General features: G+C 45.1%; 1 protein-coding gene across 1 annotated transcript; it reads right to left on the bottom strand.

Moving 5' to 3' along the window:
• Window positions 1-12,556: 12,556 nt before the first annotated feature.
• On the bottom strand, window positions 12,557-15,833 carry Atp5if1 (ATP synthase inhibitory factor subunit 1). Its single transcript, XM_057783743.1, has 3 exons — window positions 15,668-15,833; window positions 15,485-15,576; window positions 12,557-12,820 (listed from the first exon to the last, which is right to left on the bottom strand). Exons 1-3 carry the CDS (start codon window positions 15,752-15,754, stop codon window positions 12,676-12,678), a joined length of 324 nt encoding a protein of 107 aa, XP_057639726.1. The 5' UTR covers window positions 15,755-15,833; the 3' UTR covers window positions 12,557-12,675.
• Between the last annotated feature and the right edge of the window lie 2,601 nt (window positions 15,834-18,434).

Here is an 18,434-nt window from a genome sequence, read left to right as displayed (position 1 = left end):
AAGAAACATAACTGTAAAGTGGCCTCTCATGGGTATGTCGGCTCGTCTTCATGACAGGGGCCTCTGTGGAAAGCTAAGACATCACTTGAAGATGGCTAAGGGAGCAGGAGCAAGCAGCACGGAGGTGGGGGAGAAGCGGTGGGCTACCTCCTCGCAGAGAAATCTGCTCTTTCCCTTCCTCACAGTAAATACTTCTGAGCACGCAGTGTGCTCCGTTCGCTGGGCTGGGCAGGGCACTGGAAACCCAGCAGGGAAGCTACAAGCCCAGTGAGGTGTGTGTGACGCTGGTTGGATGCATTCCTCCCCTCCCCCATGCCTTGAATTTTTGGTTCAGGCTAGGTCTCCTTCTTCCTCCTGTTGCCATACTCTCTGGACTGTTGCATCAGCTGCGTTAAGGCCACTGATTGGCCAAAGCTATTTTTATTCCTCAATCATGTCACAGTCTTGAAAACACGTCTAGATCAGATCTGAAATGTTTTTTGAGACTTCTTCAGCCTCTGATCCTCTCAGATTATGAATCTAATGGGATCATCGTGTGTGTGTGTGAATTAGTTTTGTGGCATCAAATTCTTGGATTACTTTATTACAATGCCCTTACATTATGACCGTTCCAGGGGCTATGATTTATTACTCCCTGTGTTTTATTGTTTTCTGGCTTCAGCCCCCACTTGCAGAACATAATTTCTTTCTCTCTCTGTGTAGCTTTGGAGCCTGTCCTGTAACCCGCTCTGTATACCAGGCTGGCCTGGAACTCACATTTAAGGCTTGCACCACTACCGTCAGGTGCAGAACACAATTTCTGCCCAGACAAATCATGTAGGAAAGAAACCTCGCTCCAGTAGGTTTGATAAATCCAAAGGAGACACTCCACACACCCACCAAAAGCTTGCTCACACACTCATTCACTTACTCATTAGGCAGGCATTGTGGGAGGTGCTGAACACGGTCCTGAGCTGACAAAACCTCACCTGGCCCTGACTTAGTCCCTCCAAGTTGTCACCGACTCTCAGAAAGAGAGTCAACAATCTGAAAAGCATTTTTGAGAGTCAGGCAACTGTTTTTAATCTTTATTCAACAAACTGAACTTGTTCCTTTCCCAGCTCTTAGAATCTGTTTTTCTTTCTTTCTTTCTTCCTTCCTTCCTTCCTTCTTTCTTTTTTTAATTTTTCGAGACAGAGTTTCTCTGTGTAACCTTGGCTGTCCTGAAACTTGCTCTGTAGACCAGGCAGGGCTCGAACCCACAGATCCGCCTGCCTCTGCCTTCAGAATGCTGGTGTTAAAGGCGTGAGCCACCACTGCCCGACTAGAATCCATTTTCTTATCTACAAAACCAAGGAATTTAGAAAAGAGTCCTCTCTCCAGTCACTATGCAGAGAACTAGCGTTTTCTGGATGACGTCACTTCCCTCGACTGCACATTTTGGATAGAAAACTTCAAGTTTGGAATAGCTCATACTCTGTAATAAAATATGAACGCTAACCTATTCTGGCTGCTTTCTGGCAATCAGCGGGACTTTTCTAGTTTAATAATTTTTGCGAGCCCGCAGCGCTCCCTGCAGGCCATATCTTGCTACAGCTCAGCCACCGTGGACTGAAAAAGACTGACAAGGCCTCTCCAAATGATTCGGTACGAACGACTGTCAGGCCCCCGTGTCAAGGCTTCAAGGTCTTCACAAGAGGCCAGACGATGGCTAAGTAAATATCGCGTAGCTTCTGAAAGAGTCTAGCAAGAATTAAGCTTTCACAAGACTTCAAGACCTAAATATTTCTCCCATTGTTCTGGTCCTCTCATTGCACAGGCAGAAAACCTCTGCTCAAGAGAGAAGGAATTCGCTCAAGACCCTCGGAAAGCTGTCTGCGGGGTGGAGACTAGATCTGAGGTCCAGCCAAGCGACACTTTAACAGGCTGGTTCAGGGGCCGCTTATTTTCAGAAAGAACAATCTCTTTGCTATGGTGTCCTCCTTCTCCCCCGCCATTCCAACAGGCTCTAGGACAGGGGAGATGAAGAATGCGGTCCTAGCTCTTCAAATCCGTGTGAATTCTGGACAAGTCATTTCTCTTTGCACCTGTTTCCTCCTGTGTCAACGCTTCGATGAAAGCTAACGCGTGAAAACTCTTCAACGGGGCTTCGTGCAATCGGAGTGGTCAATAAAGCAGCCGGGGTTATTATTTTATGTTGTTGTTTTCCCCAAAGTCTCTTTCGGCGAAAGCTGCATCACTGTTCTTTTTTTTTTTTTTTTTTTTTTTTTTTGTGCTCAGCAACAGGCTCTTCTTACGTAAATCGCGGCGGCCAATGAGCAGGGAGGTGGGCAGGGTTGTGTGCTAGCCAATAGGAGCCCGCAGCGACGCTCAGGATAGGACCAGGCGGGTTTCCAGGCTGACTTAGGAAGCGAGTCTCCAAGGCTGTTGAAGGGACCGGAAGGGTCTTTGAAATCTTCCTATCTGCCTATCAACTGGGCTCTGATTGGTGTAGAACCCAGCGCCTACCTGTCCTCTGCCCTCCCAGAGCCGAGCTGGTAGCCCAAGGCTTGCTTTTTTTTTTTTTTTTTTTTTTAACTTTTTGAGACCCGGTCTCCTGTACAACAGGCGGGTCAGGAACTCAAAAGCTGGTCTTGACTTTGTGATTCCCCTGCCTCAGCCTCTCTAGTAGCTGAGATTACAGGTTTGTATATCCTCCTTGGTGTTTTAAATCGCTACACTTTTTTATCTGTCTACATTTAAATACTTCGCGGGGCATGATGGTGCACAGGCATGTGTTCAAAGCCAGGCTGGACTGCGTAGTGAGTTTGATTAACTCAGTAAGAGCCAGTCTCAAAAACAAACAAAACAAAACAAAAGAAAAAAACTTGAATAGCTGGGTTTACAGACCAGACTGCACGAACTTGGTGCTTTTTTTTTTTTTTAATAGTTATTTTTATGTGCTTTGGTGTTTTCCCTGCATGTAGGTCTGTGTGAGGGTGTCGGATCCCCTGGAACTGGAATTACAGACAGTTGTGGGCTGCCGTGTGGTTACTTGGAATTGAACCCAGGTCCTCTAGAAGAGCAGCCAGTGCTTTTAACCTCTGAGCCATCTCTCCTCCAGCCCAATCTTTGTGAGTTCTTGCATAATGGGAGGGTCTCGTGTGGTACAGGCTTTCCTTGGACTTTATGTAGCCCAGAGGATGTCTTTGAACGTCTGATCCTCCTGCCTCCACCTCCAGAATTATAGGCCTTTGCCATCATGCTGGGCTCTTCAACTTTTACTTCTTGTAAAAATTGTTTTTTGTTTTATATGTATAGGTGTGTGCCTGTATATAAGTGTGCAAGGTGCCCTCAGAAGCCTGGGGTGCATGAGACCTTGCCATGCAAAAAAGTGTTGGAGCAATTTCACATAAAATCCCCTATTTATAATTTCTCTTGTTTCACCGAGCACACCAGCCAGTAGCTAGACTTGTCTTTTCCTGTTTTCAGCAATCATCAAGTACGGAGGCCATTTAGCTTACCCACATTATCTACAGGAACCTGAACCTAAAACCCCAGAAAACACACATTCCTCAACATAGCTGAGCCTGGCAGCCCATGCCTGGAATCCCAACTCTTGTGGCTGCTGAGGCAGATCACAAGTCCAAAGCCAGGTTGAGAAACTTAGTATGATCCTTCCCCTGTTCCAAAATGAAAAGTAAGGGGTTGCTGGGCGATGGTGGCGCAGGCCTTTAATCCCAGCACTCGGGAGGCAGAGGCAGGCGGATCTTTGTGAGTTCCGGGTCAGCCTGGTCTCCAGAGTGAGTTCCAGGACAGGCTCCAAAGTTATAAATAAACCCTGTCTTGAAAAAATAAAATTAATTAAATAAATAAATAAATAAATAAAAGAGCATTGCTGAGGGCTTTTACAGAGGACTTCGGTTCTGTTCCCAGCACCCACATGCCCACACGGTACAGTTCCAGGAGAAGGATTCAACGTGCCCTTCTGACCCCCACAGGTACCAGGCAAGCAAGTCGTGCACAGACGTACGTGCAAGCAAAACACCCATACACCTAAAAAATAATTTAAATAAAATCAAAAAGTGCGCCGGGCGGTGGTGGCGCACGCCTTTAATCCCAGCACTTGGGAGGCAGAGGCAGGCGATCTCTGAGTTCGAGGCCAGCCTGATCTACAAGAGCTAGTGCCAGGACAGGCTCCAAAGCTACAGAGAAAAACTCGAAAAACTAAAAAAAAAAAAAAAAAAAAAAAACAAGAAGTGCTGCTTCAGTCCGCAGGCTGGCCTGAACTCACAGAGATCTGCCTGCCTCTGCTTCCTGAGTTGCTGGGAATAAGGTGAGCAACGTTATGCCTAGACTTTCCATTTGTTTGTTTGTTTGTTTATTGGTTTTTCGAGACAGGGTTTCTTTATAGCTTTTTTGGGCCTGTGCCTAGGCTCTCCATTTATTTATTTATTTATTTATTTATTTATTTATTTATTTATTCATTCTTTTCAGACAGGGTTTCTCTGTAGCTTTTTGGAACCTGTCCTGGAACTCACTCTGTATACCAGGCTGGACTTGAACTCTCAGAGACCCACCCTGCCTCTGCCTCCTGAGTGCTGGGATTAGGAAGATCTTCCCTTTAAAATGTACATTTATTTATTTATCATGTATATGTGTGTGTGTGTGCAATTGCACTTATGGCTCATGCGTGAAAACAACTTGTGGGAGCCAGTTCTCTTCTATGACTTGATTTCTGGGAATCATCTCAGGTCCTTAGTCTTGTTAGCTTTACTCCCTGAGTCATCTCACCTGCCCCCCTTTTTTGTGCTGGCCATCAAACTCTGGCCTTGGCAAATGTGAGGCAATTGCCCTGCCGCTGAGCTCTGCCGCATCCTCTACTTCCTTCTACTTTTGCAGGTACTTGTTGACGCACACCTTTGTTCAAGGTCAAAGTGTGTGGCAGTGGCAGGGTAGGAACTCGAAGGAGTTCACTTTCCAGGCTCTTTGAACTCCTTTCTGCAGTAGTTAAACACTCATTAACTTTCCCCTCCCACTTAAGAGACAAGGTCTACTATTTTGCAAGCTGGCTTTGAGAACTTGTGCTCAAGCCTGGCGTGTTGGGGCTTGCCTTTAGTCACAGTAATCAGGAGGCAGAGGCAGTTGAGTCTGAGGCCAGCCTGGTCTACAGAGTGAGTTCCAGGACAGCCAGGGCTACACAAAGGAACCCTGTCTTGAAAAAACAGAACAAACAAACTAAACAATAACAAAGAATAACAAAAAGGAAGGAAAGAAGAAAGAAAGAAGAAAACTTGGGCATTGAAGTGGCTAGGATTATGGGCGTGTTGCTGCCATGGCAAACAGTTACAGCGTTCATTGACTGAATGACATCTTTCTGGGTCAGCCAATTTGTGCAGAACTGGGAATAGGAGGTTTAGAAGTGACCGTTTTGCTGTTATTTGTAAAGCTCACCTATCGCTCTCGTTACTTCTCCCCTTACTCGGCTCTGGCTACACGGACCATTACTTTATGACTCTTCACCTGTGTCAGGCCAGTCCCCTCTCCAAGTCCTTGCTGCTGGACCCTAGCTTAGAATGGTCTGTATTTTACAGCATGTCATTACATCCTCCGGGGCCTCTCCTTGTTCAGGAAACTCTGAGTACCTTATCAGGATGAAGAATGGAAGAGAAATCACCCCCATCTTGTGTGCTCTAGACCTGTTACTCTGTCTCATCATTAACACATATATTCAACTATTTACTTTCTCCTAACTATGGAGATGACTCCATGAGGTCCGGGCTTTGGTTTTCTGTTGAATCCCATGCCCCTCCTACAGTGCCTGACAAGTAGTGAAAAAAGCTGTCTCATTCTGGAGATGTAGCTTGGTGGTGAGTGCTTCCCTAGCATGTGCAAATATCAAAGAGACATAAACACATGAGTTATTTATTTATTTATTTAGAGACAGGGCTCCTCGTGTAGCCATCACTGTCCTGGAACTCACTCTGCAGACCAGGCTGGCCTCTAATTAGAGATCTACCTACCCCTTCCTTGCAAGTGCTGGGACTAAAGGCATGAACCGCCACCACCTGGCCAAGATTTATTTATTTTTACATTTAATGAATTATTTTATGTGTGTGTCTGTTTTGTCTGCATGAATGTCTGTGAACCACTGGTATGCCTGGTGTCAATGTAGTCCAAAAGAAGGCATTGGAATTACAAATGGCTATGAGCCACTATGTTGATGCTGGGAATCTAACTTGGGTCTTCTGGACCCCTAACACAATTTTTTTTTTTAAAAAAAGATTTATTATGTATATACTGTTCTGCCTGAATGTATGCTTGCAAGTCAGAAGAGAGAACCAGATGATTATAGATGATTGTGAGCTACCATGTGGTTGCTGGGAATTGAACTAGGAACCTTTGAAAGAACAGGCAGTGCTTTTTTACCTCTAAGCCATCTTTCCAGCCCTCCTAACAATTTTAAAAGGCATAGCTTAGCAGTTACTGGTATATGTTGTTCTTTTTTTGTTTGTTTGTTTGTTTGTTTTTGTTTTTTCAAGACGGGTTTCTCTGTAGCTTTGGAGCCTGTCCTGTAACTAGCTCTTGTAGACCAGGCTAGACTCAAACTCACGGAGATCCGCCTGCCTCTGCCTCCCGAGTGCTGGGATTAAAGGTGTGCGCCACCATCGCCCGGCCCGCATATGTTGTTCTTATAGAGGACCTGGGTACAGTTCCCAGCACCTACATGGTGGCTCACAGACATCTACAACTCCAGTTCCAGGGGATCAGACACTTTATTCATAGCTAAGTGGGTACCTGACATGAATATGTTGTACATATATACATGTAGAAAAAACACTTATAGGGGCTGGAGAGATGGCTCAGAGGTTAAGAGCACTGCCTGCTCTTCCAAAGGTCCTGAGTTCAATTCCCAGCAACCACATGGTGGCTCACAACCATCTGTAATGAGGTCTGGTGCCCTCTTCTGGCCTGCAGGCATACACACAGACAGAATATTGTATACATAATAAATAAATAAATATTTTTAAAAAAAAAAAGAAAAGAAAAAACACTTATATATGCTGGACGGTGGTGGCGCATGCCTTTAATCCCAGCCTTGCAAGGCAGGGGTAGGTAGATCTCTGAGGTAGAAGGATCTCTGTGAGTTCCAGCCTGGTCTACAAGAGCTAGTTCCAGGGCAGGCAACAAAGTGACACAGAGAAACCCTGTCTCGAAAAACCAAAAAACCAAAAAAAAAAAAAAAAAAAAAAAAGAAAGAAGACTCTGTCTTGAAAAAACAAAAACCGAAAAAGCAAACAAAAAATTAAAATAAATGTCTACAGACCAAAACCCTAAACAATTGGGCACAGAGGAGAAAGTTTGTAATACTAGTACTTGGGAGGTAGAGACAGGAGGACAGGAAATTGAGGCCAGCCTGGGCTACATGAGACTAGGTGAAAAGCAAAAAGAAACTTGATTTTGTTTTTGTTTATTTAGTCAGGGTTTCTCTGTGTAACAGTTCTCTGGTTGTCCCAGAACTCACTTTATAGACCAGGCTGGCCTTGAACTCACAGAGTTCCATCTGCCTCTGCTTCCTGAGAGCTGGGATTAAAAGCATGCACCACACCCAACCCTAAGAAATTTGTTTTATTTCAATGCCTAAATGAATAAATGAATTACATATAGACAGACTTTTCTTTTGGCCTCCAGCTCACAAATAATGATACGGGGACTTATTAATTCTGAAAGCTCAGCCTGATGTAGGCTTGTTCCTACATTGTTTTTTGTTTTTTGTTTTTTAATTTTTCGAGACAGGGTTTCTCTGTAGCTTTGGAGCCTGTCCTGGAACTAGCTCTTGTAGACCAGGCTGGCCTCGAACTCACAGAGATCCGCCTGCCTCTGCCTCCCGAGTGCTGGGATTAAAGGCGTGCGCCACCACCGCCCGGCTCCTACATAGTTCTTATAACTTAAATTAACCCATATTTTTAAATCTGTGTACTTCCACGTGTTCATTACCTTGTCTCTATTATGCCTATTCTGGTTCCTCTGCATCTGGCTGGCTGCTCTACCCTTCCTCCCCGAGTTCTCTCCATCCAGAGGTCCTGCCTAGACTTCTACCTCCTGCCAGCCATTGGTCATTTGGCTCTTTATTACGCCGATCACAGTGATGTATCTTCACACAGTGACTATCGCACAACAGTTTCATATTTGGAAGAGTGTCTCGTGGGCCTGTGGCAGTGAGGGCATTTTGTCCTTCTCCCAAGCTTCTTGGGCTACAAACGTGAAGCTGGAAAAGAAACACGGAAGTCCCGTTAGAGACAGAGCCAGCACCTTCAGGGCCCCTGGGGTGGCACCAGAACCTCTCTGCCTCAGTGTTTTTGCTTTTTTGGGGGGAGGGTAGAGAAGATACAGTAGCCAATTAACTCTTTTTTAAAAAATATTTATTTATTTATTTATTAAGTATACACTATTCTGTCTGTGTGTATGTCCTGCAGGCCAGAAGAGGGCACCAGATCTCATTACAGATAGTTGTGAGCCACCATATGGATGCGGGGAATTGACCTCAGGACCTTAGGAAGAGCAGGCAGTGCTCTTAACCTCTGAGCCATCTCTCAGCCCCGCCAATTAACTCTTCTATCTGGTTCCCAGACATGAAAGTATAGAAATCTGTGATGATAAGGAACATTCATTCATTCAGAGTTGGAGCGGGGTGCGGGCCTTTAGTCCAGGACAGGAGGATGGAAGATCCACGTTGGAAGCAGGAAAAGGAAAAATAAACGAGACCAAAAAAGAAGTGAAATGATCATTTAAAGCCATATAAAGAAAGAAAATATTCTGGTGACCGTGTTTACATAGGTTGATGTAAAAGTCAGTAGAAGGCTGGGGACCTGAACAAGGCCAGATGGATGTAGTAGCTGGGAGTCCACCTGTGCTTCCAGCACCCAGAAAGCCGGGACAAGGGAGCCACAGGGCAAGTTGACTAGCCAGACTAGCTTTATTGTGAACTCTGGGTTCATCTGAGAGACTGCCTCAAACTCCACACCTGTATACACACACCTACACAGAGGCATATCTATCTATCTATCTATCTATCTATCTATCTATCTATCTATCTATCTATCTATCTATCTATCTATATCTATAAACAAATATATATATATATATATACAAACTCCATACATACCACACACATATACACACCTTGAGGAGAAATCTCAGTCCAGATGGGCATGGTGGCTCATGTCTATAAATCCTGGCACCTGGAAGGCTGAGGTGAGAGGACTTTACCACTCACATGTGCATGTGCACACACATTCATACCCCAAGGACCAGTGAGTTGATAAAGGTATTTGCTGTCAATCCTGATGAACTGAATTTGATCCCCAGAAACCTTATGAGAAAAAGAGAATGGCTTCCTGAAGTTGTCCTCTGACCTCCATGGGTATGACATTATACAAGTGTGCCCACACACACACATCACACACACACACACACACACACACACAAAATAAATAAATGATACTACATGTAACATAAGACTTTCAAGTTATTTTTATTTGTTTGTTTGTGTTCCTGTGTGTATGACACATGTGTGTGGCTGCCCTCAGAGGGCAAGAAGAAGGTGTTGGCTCCCCCAGAGCTGGAATCATGGGCAGTTGTGAGCTCCCCAATATGAGTATTAGGAACTGAGCATGGGTGTCTTGGAAGAGCAGCAAACACTCTAACCACTGAGCCACATACTTGACTTGTATTTTGCCAAGGAAGCGAAGAAAACATTGATTGAGAAAGAACAGACTTTCTTTACAGATTAAAAAAAAATGAAATTTAGCTCCAAATGGATTTAAAAAAACTAAACATAACAGGTACAACAAGTGGCAAGATAAGGAGGCTAAGTAGGGTAGCTCAATGTTAGGATGCTTGTGCAACCCGGGACCCTGGGCCCCATCCCCAGCAATACATACATTTACATAACACACATTCACCCTTAAGCTCTCTCTCACACACACTTACACATACACGCATTGAGCTGGGCATGGTAGTTCATGTCTGGAATCCCAGCTAGCCTGTGCTCCATAACGAGTTAAGGAGTGAGACCTCATCAAAATAAGAAATTCAGCCAGGCATGCTGCCAAGCTCAGGTGATTTATCATTTAAATGGTTAATGATGAACTGTCCTGCTATGTGCATTACGTCAGTTTCTTTTTTCTTTTTCAAGACAGGGTTTCTCTGTGTGGCTTTGGCTGGCCTAGGACTCTGTAGACCAGGCTAGCTTCAGACTTACAGAGATCCACCTGCTTCTGCCTCCTTTGTGCCGGGACTAGAGGTGTGTGCTACCACCCTGGCTCCTTGTTTTTTTGTTTGAAGATTGCCTCAAGTAGCCCAAGTTGGCCCCAAACTGCCTTTGTGACTAAGGCTGACCCTGAACTCCTAATCTTGCTGCCTTTACCTCCTGAATGCTAAAATTACTAATTGTATCTGGATTAAAAAAAAATTCATATTTGTTAGTAGTACCTGCCTGTAAATTCTAGCACTGAGGAAGATGTGATAGGAGAATCATGAGTTCAAGGCCAGCCTAGGCTACATAACCAACCTTCCTTCCTGGAAAAGAAAGCTTGAATGAAGACACTGGGCCTGTAATCTCAGCACTGAGGAGGCAGACACTATATAGTATATTTGAGGCCAGCTACTTTAGAAATCAAACTAACTAAAGGTCTGGAGAGATGGTTCAGAGGTTAAGAGCACTGACTGCTCTTCCAGAGGTTCTGAGTTCAATTTCCAGAAACCACATGGTGGCTCACAACCATCTGTAATGAGGTCTGGTGCCATCTTCTGGCATGAAGGCACACATGCAGGTAGAACATTGTACACAAAACAAATCAATCTTTAAAAAAATATGCTCGCCGGGCGGTGGTGGCGCACGCCTTTAATCCCAGCACTTGGGAGGCAGAGGCAGGTGGATCTCTGTGACTTCGAGACCAGCCTGGTCTACAGAGCTAGTTCCAGGACAGGCTCCAAAACCACAGAGAAACCCTGTCTCGAAAAACAAAAACAAAAACAAAAAACAAAAAAAAAATATGCTCTTAAGTCATAAAACATTTAAGAAAAAAATTAGCAAACAAACAAAAAATAGTATATCCCTCCTCTTTACAGTTCAAGCAGATTTGTTCCCCACCTGGGAATTTGCATTCTGATGAGTTCCCAAGAGTCCATGCCACTAGCTTGTACGTCTTCTAAACATTGCCTCGTGGAGGGGTGGGGGTGGGCTGGGGGTTGGAATCCCATGTCAATCTTACAACTGTGCTGTGTTTAGGACTTTACATCTCAACTATTTTAGGACCAAGCAGTATTTTGTTATTATTTAATGCTTATATCTCACTAGGTGTGGGTTGTGCATGACTTTAATTCCAGCACTCTGAGGCAGAGGCAGGTGAATCTCTGAGTGTGAGGGCAGCTTGGTCTACAGAGTGAGTTCCAGACCAGTCAGGGCTGTAATAGTGAGACTCTGTCTCAGGAAAAAAAAACAAACGCTGGGCAATAGTGGTGAGATCTTTAATCCCAGCACTCAGGAGGCAGAGGCAGGTGAATCTCTGTGAATTCAAGGCCAGCCTGGTTTACAAAGAAAGTGCCAGGACAGGCTTCAAAGCTACACCGAGAAACCCTGTCTTGAAACACCATCCCAAGACAATCATCTTTTATTTTATTATGCTGTAATAAAAATTTTCACGAAGTTGTACACATACACACACAATCAGGAGATTCCGGTTTCCTAGATTTCAATTAAAAAAAAAAAACCAAGGGCCGGGCGGTGGTGGCGCACGCCTGCCTTTAATCCCAGCACTTGGGAGGCAAGAGGCAGGCGGATCTCTGTGAGTTCGAGACCAGCCTGGTCTACAAGAGCTAGTTCCAGGACAGGCTCCAAAACCACAGAGAAACCCTGTCTCGAAAAACCAAAAAAAAAAAAAAAAAAAAAAAAAAAAAAAAAAAAAGGTGTGAGCCACCACCGTCCAGCTCTTGTCTTTCTTTCTTACTCTCGTTTTTCTTGAGACAAGGTTTCTCTGTGTAACAGCCTTAGCTGTCCTGGAACTAGTTCTTTTTTTTTTTTTTTGGTTTTTCGAGACAGGGTTTCTCTGTGGTTTTGGAGCCTGTCCTGGAACTAGCTCTTGTAGACCAGGCTGGTCTCGAACTCACAGAGATCCACCTGCCTCTGCCTCCCAAGTGCTGGGATTAAAGGCGTGCGCCACCACCGCCCGGCTTGGAACTAGTTCTTATAGACCAAGTTGGTCTTGAACTCACAGAGATCCGACTGCCTCTGCCTCCCAAGTGCTGGGATTAAAGGCATGCACCACCATTGCCAATTGTCTCAACCTGCAAAATTAGAGCAATAGCAAGTCCATCTGAGAGTCCTCCAAGTAATGCAATGCTATCATTTCCAGACTGTTCTGCACTGGATTGGGGTTTACAGTTCAAGATTTCTCTGTACACTTCTGATTAGATTGGGGTCTGTGTCATCTCCCCTCCTTATTCTACTTACAGTCCTGCCTAATTCATTTGAATGGAGACATAGTGCCTGCTCCCCGCCCCACCACCTTTTAGACAGTAGATACATCACACATGATTACTGGTGATAGTTTATTATCTGTTAGTAGCACACAGACCAAATATTAATCACTCGGAACTATGTCTCTATAGACGTGAGGAACGATACGGGGCCATTCTGTGGGGGACTGTATGCATTTAGTGATTGTTATGTTTCAGGCTTTTCATCTTCTTCCTATGACGCTCAATTTGTTTCTGCAGACGCTCAATCTCCTGCTCGTGGTGCTCGATCTCGTCCTCGTGGTGTTTCTTCAGGGCAGCCAGTTGTTCTCTTGTCTTCTCTCTATACGGAGACAGCGGCCGAGGGGGTTTAATTTCAATCCTCCATCCAAAGAGATCTTTAGTTTACTTTTATTACATTCGTTTGTGTGTTTGGGGTGGAGGTGGGGGTGGGATGGAGCTTGTGGGAGTCGGTTCTCTCCTACTCTGTGAGTCCCTGGTGTCAAAACTCAGCTTCACAGTCTTGTTACAAAGCACCTTTGCCCTCTGAGTCACTCCACTGCCTCCCAAGGAGATCTTTAGTCATACTGAAGGCAGGCAGGGTTACTGGCTCACTGAGTAACCCCGGCACCTTGAGGGCTGAGGTAGGAGGAATTACTGTGCATCTGAGGCCAGTCTGGGTTCCAGTACACTTGAACTACAGAGTGAGACTAATTTGGAAGCCCCAAACAAGGGGCTGGAGAGATGGCTCAATGGTTAGGAGCACTGGCTCTAGCAAGGACCTGGGTTCAGTTACCAGCCTTAACATGGCAGCTAAAGCCATCTGTAATTCCAGTTCTCAGGGTTCTAAGGGATCCAACTGTCGTCTTTGGATAAGTTCCCAATTTAAGTTTACTGAGTTGGGACTGCGAATACAGCTCAATGATTAAGAGCACTTGCTGCTCTTGCACAGAACTCAGGTTCCGTTTCCAGCACTCCTACCCATATGCAACTGTAGTTTCAGGGGATCTGACACCCTCTTCTGGCCTCCACAGGTATCAGGTACTCATGTGGCACACATACATACATTAGGCAATAAACTCATATACATAAAAAAAATTAAATAAGAGCTGTAGAGGTGGTTCTGAGATTAAGAGCACGTATTTTTTTCCAGAAGAATCCAAATTTAATTTCTAGCACCCATGTTAGGCAGCTTACAACTCTAGGGGATCTACCGCCTCTGGCCTCTGAGGGTCCCCACACACTTGTCACAAGCAAGCATGCATGCACGTACACACGTACACACACACACACACACACACGCAATTTAAATAAAAATGTGCACCACCATAGTCAGCTTCTTTTTTTAAAGATTTTAGAAAAAGATTTATCTATACCTGCATGTATGCCTGTATGCCAAAGAGGTCACCAGATCTCATTATAGATGGCTGTAAGCCAACATATGGTTGCTGGGAATTGAACTCAGGACCTCTGGAAGAATAGCCAGTGCTCTTAACTTCTGAGCTATCTCTCGAGCCCTAAGATTTATTTTTATTTTATGTTTTATGTATATGAGTATTTTGCCTGATTTTTTTTTTTAACGAGACAGGGTCTCTTTATGTATGGCTGTCCTGGAACTAGATATGTAGGTATGTAGACCATATGACTTTAAACTCAGAGAGCTTTTCCTGCCTCTGCCTCCAGAATGTTAGGATTAAAGGTATGCACCATATGTATGCATGCATTGTCCATGCAGGCCAGAAGAAGGTGTGGGATGCCATGGAACTGGAGCTACAGACAGTTTTCCTCTGGAAAAGCAGTCAGTGCTCTTAACCCCTGAGCCACCTCTCCAGCCCCTGCATACTGCCCTAGCAGAGGACCTCAGTCTGGTCACCAGCACCAGTTTCAGCAGCTCACAACTGCTTGTAACTTTCATTCCAGGGGCGCCCATTGACTCTGGCTTCCCCAGGGCACTTGTATTTACACCCACACATCCAAACAGCCACAGAACTAAAAATAAAGTAAATCTTTAAAAGAAAGAAAACCCAAACACGACTCAACAAAACAGTCATACCCAAGGTAAAGAATAAAGGTTCCAAGTCAGGAGTGGTGGTATCCCCTAATCCCAACACTTAAGAAGGCAGAGGCAGGGGAATTGCCATCCTGACAATTGTTTTTTGGTACTGAGACTTGAACCCCCGACATCTGCATGTTTTTAAGTTCTTAGTTCACAATTGAGTAACAACCCCTGTAGGTTAGGACAATCCTTAGGACGAAACCAAAGGAGGAACAAAAGCAAGATTAGTTTCCGGCTGCTCTCCAGTGTGGACAGACGGCAGTTAAAGATAACTCAGGGTTGGGAAAACGTTGTAGATATAGTCCACTCCCTGTTTCTAACCAGTCGAGAAATATCTACAACCCAGGGTCTGAGTAGGGCAAAAGTCTCCCGGAGAGAGGGAAGTCTAGCTTTGAGCAGGAATTACTAGCAGCTAAGAACTCTTGCGAAGAACTGAAGACACGCGGAGGTCTCAGGGAAAGCATGCAGCCTTACAAAACTAATGCCTGCGGGGGAAAGATTGAAGAGAGGAAAAAGAGAGAGAGAGGAGAGAGGGGGGGAGAGAGAGAGAGAGAGAGAGAGAGAGAGAGAGAGAGAGAGAGAGAAGACAGATTCAGAAGTTCTGCTTGTCCTGGTTGGATGTAAACACTGTTCAAAGCGCCTGGGGGTCTCGCACTGACAGAGGTGCTGAGCTGGTGACCGTGGGCGAGGAAGATGATAGCTAATGATAAATTAGGAGATGAGCCTTGGGTTGAGTCCTGCAGATCGGCTTAGGGCTGGTGGGAGGCTAGCGGTACTGATGTTAAATGTTAAATGATTCAACTGTGTTGAGACACAATGGCTTCATCGACCTGGGAATTCTGCCAGAGGATGGGCGCCCCAAGGGACCAGGTAAAGATGGGTGGAGCGACAGAGGGCGTAGAAAGGACAGGAAGGAGATGGGGGCAGGACTTGGGACCAGATGGGCCTCACCGGAAGTACCGATCCTCTTCAGCCTTCTCTCTCTTTCCGAAGGCCCCACCAGCTTCTCGGATGGAGCCAGCGCCAGTGTCCATGCTCTCCGACTGCAGAGAGAGACGTAATCATGGCAAAAGGCACAACAAGAAAGAGAGGACCCGCGCCCCGGGATGGGCCGTAGGTCCTTCCGCCACCTACCGAGTCGGAGCCGAAGCCTCGAGTTTGCAGGACCCTCACACCCCATGCGCCGAGCCGAGCCCGAATCGCCAACGCCGAGCCTGCCATTGTTTCCTGCGCAGCTCCGCTCCCGTCCCGGGCGTAGCAGCTTCTCTCCAAGCGCGCTAACTGCGAGGGCGGCTAAGCCACCAATCTGGACGGTGGAGAGGCGGGACGAGCACGGAACAGCGAATCAGAAAGGAGGGGGCGGGGTTTCTAGCAGTCCGCCGCGAATGTCGAGAGGGAGGCGGGTTTATGCTTAGCCAACTGCTAATAACCTGGGCTCTGGCGCATCATGACCCTGAAGTCTTGGGCGCTGTGTCGTAAGATGAAATCTTGGCTTTTGGTATCATTAGACTGAGGATGTCGTCCACTCCCACTGCACAATTTTAATCATAAAGTGGTTTTATTAAAAATGTAAATGCTAGAAATCCCCACGGACATTAATAAATCGGGGAAATACAAAGCTTGTGGTAGTAATGCCTAGAATACCGACTGTCTGGATATCGACCTCCAACCTACCTCTATTTGTACATATGAAATCGTGTTCGTCCCTTAGGAGGTGTTCTTGTTTTTTGGCTTGTATTGCCATTTCAGTCTCTTCTCTCACTTTAAATTTCACTTTCTCAGAGAAACCTTTTTAGGCCTTAGTCATCCTGTCATTAGCAGTTTTTAAAATCCTACCTCCCAGTTCTTTCTTCACAGTTTGCTTTGTGAAGTCACCGGAGCCTTCGTAGGTAACGAATTAGAATTTGTGAACTGTATTAATATGTCATTGTACGGACAAATAATAGCTTTTGGTGCAATGAGATGGAAAGGAACATGGAGGTACAAACCTATAATTCCAGCCCTTCTGGGGCACACTCAGGAAGGGAGTCCTGTTTTACATACAGAATTCTGAACCAGCCAGGGCTTCATAGCAAGACAGGGTTTCTCTGTGGTTTTGGAGCCTGTCCTGGAACTAGCTCTTGTAGACCAGGCTGGTCTCGAACAAGACCCTGTTTTATTTTTTTATTTTATTTTATTTTTTTAAACAAATCTTTCCGGGCTGGAGAGATGGCTCAGTGGTTAAGAGCATTGCCTGCTCTTCCAAAGGTCCTGAGTTCAATTCCCAGCAACCACATGGTGGCTCACAGCCATCTATAATGAGGTCTGGTGCCCTCTTCTGGCCTTCAGGCATACACGCAGAAAGAATGTTTTATACATAATAAATATTTTAAAAAAAAAACCAAGGCCGGGCGGTGGTGGCGCACGCCTTTAGTCCCAGCACTTGGGAGGCAGAGGCAGGCGGATCTCTGTGAGTTCGAGACCAGCCTGGTCTACAAGAGCTAGTTCCAGGACAGGCTCCAAAACCACAGAGAAACCGTCTCGAAAAACCAAAAAAAAAAAAAAAAAAAAAAAAACCAAGAAGCCGGGCGTTGGGACAGGCTCCAAAACCACAGAGAAACCCTGTCTCGAAAAACCAAAAAAAGAAAAAAAAACAAAAAAAAACCCCAAATCTTTCCCTATTTATTTATTTATTATGTTTACAATATTCTGTCCGTGTGTATGCCTGCAGGCCAGAAGAGGGCACCAGACCCCATTATAGATGGTTGTGAGCCACCATGTGGTTGCTGGGAATTGAACTCAGGACCTTTGGAAGAGCAGGCAATGCTCTAACCTCTGAATCATCTCTCCAGCCCCCTCAAGACCCTGTTTTAAAAAAACAAACAAAACACACAGACACACGGCTAGTGTTTGCTGCATGTCGCCTGAGTCCTTTCCTGGGCCTCAGTGGTGGAAGGAGATAACTGATTCCTGAAAGTTGTCCTTTGACCTCCACATGTGCACTATGGCACTGTGGCCCCATAAATAAATAATTTTAAAAATCAAGTAAGAAACGCTAAACACAAACACTCGTACATGCATGCTCACAATATCTTCCTTCCCTTTTTCTCTTTGCCCTACCTCCCTGGATGAGATCTATTGTAGCTCAGGACAGCCTAAAACTCCCTATGAAGAGAGCTGGGATTCCTAATCTTCTTGCCTCCACCTCCCAAGTGCTGGGGTTACAGGCGTGCTCTTCATAACACTATTTCCCAGTAGTTCAAAGGTGAGACTACCCCAAATGTTAAACTGCTGAAGGAATAAACAAATTGTAGCATAAACATACTTTTGTGGAATTTGATGCAGTCATAAAATGGAGTATATTCTTATGTAGGCTCCTTTTGGATGGACTATAACATGTGCTACATGAAAAAACTAAATAGAAAAGGTATCGTATTTCCCTCCATGGGACATGTCCAGAATAGACAAATAGCCGGAGATAACAGATTCCTTTTTGACAGAGACTGGGGGAGAAGGAAACTGCTTAGTGAGTACCAAGTGTGGTTTTTAAAAGAATAATTTTATCTATCATCTATCTATCTATCTATCTATCTATCTATCTATCTATCTATCTATCTATCTATCTATCTATCTATCTATCTATTTTTTTTGAGACAGTTTCTCTGTGTAGGAACTCACTCTGTAGACCAGGTTGGCCTCAAGAGATTCACCTGCCTCTACTTCCCCAGTGCTGGGATTAAAGGCATCTGCCACCACTACCCAGCAAGAATAATTTTTTGTTTTTACTAAAAATTTTATGTGGCCAATCATGGTGGCACATGCCTATTAGCACTAGGGAGGCCGAGGCAGCTGGATCTCTATGAGTTCGAGGCCAAACTGATCTACAGTTTGTTCCAGGAGCCCGGGATATGTAGAGACCATT

This window comes from Chionomys nivalis, chromosome 11 (assembly GCF_950005125.1).
Source record: "Chionomys nivalis chromosome 11, mChiNiv1.1, whole genome shotgun sequence".
Classification (NCBI taxonomy): Eukaryota; Metazoa; Chordata; class Mammalia; order Rodentia; family Cricetidae; genus Chionomys; species Chionomys nivalis.
The sequence above is the reverse complement of the archived record's forward strand: the minus strand, read 5'-3'. Positions and strand labels throughout refer to the sequence as shown.

Excerpts from the sequence above, each read along its gene's own strand:
- Atp5if1 (XM_057783743.1), bottom strand. The coding sequence starts at position 15,754 with ATGGCAGGCTCGGCGTTGGCGATTCGGGCTCGGCTCGGCGCATGGGGT. Across the intron at positions 15,577-15,667 it reads GAGGCTTCGGCTCCGACTCG|TCGGAGAGCATGGACACTGG; the intron begins GTAGGTGGCGGA and ends CTCTCTCTGCAG. Across the intron at positions 12,821-15,484 it reads GAAGAGGATCGGTACTTCCG|AGAGAAGACAAGAGAACAAC; the intron begins GTGAGGCCCATC and ends GTCTCCGTATAG.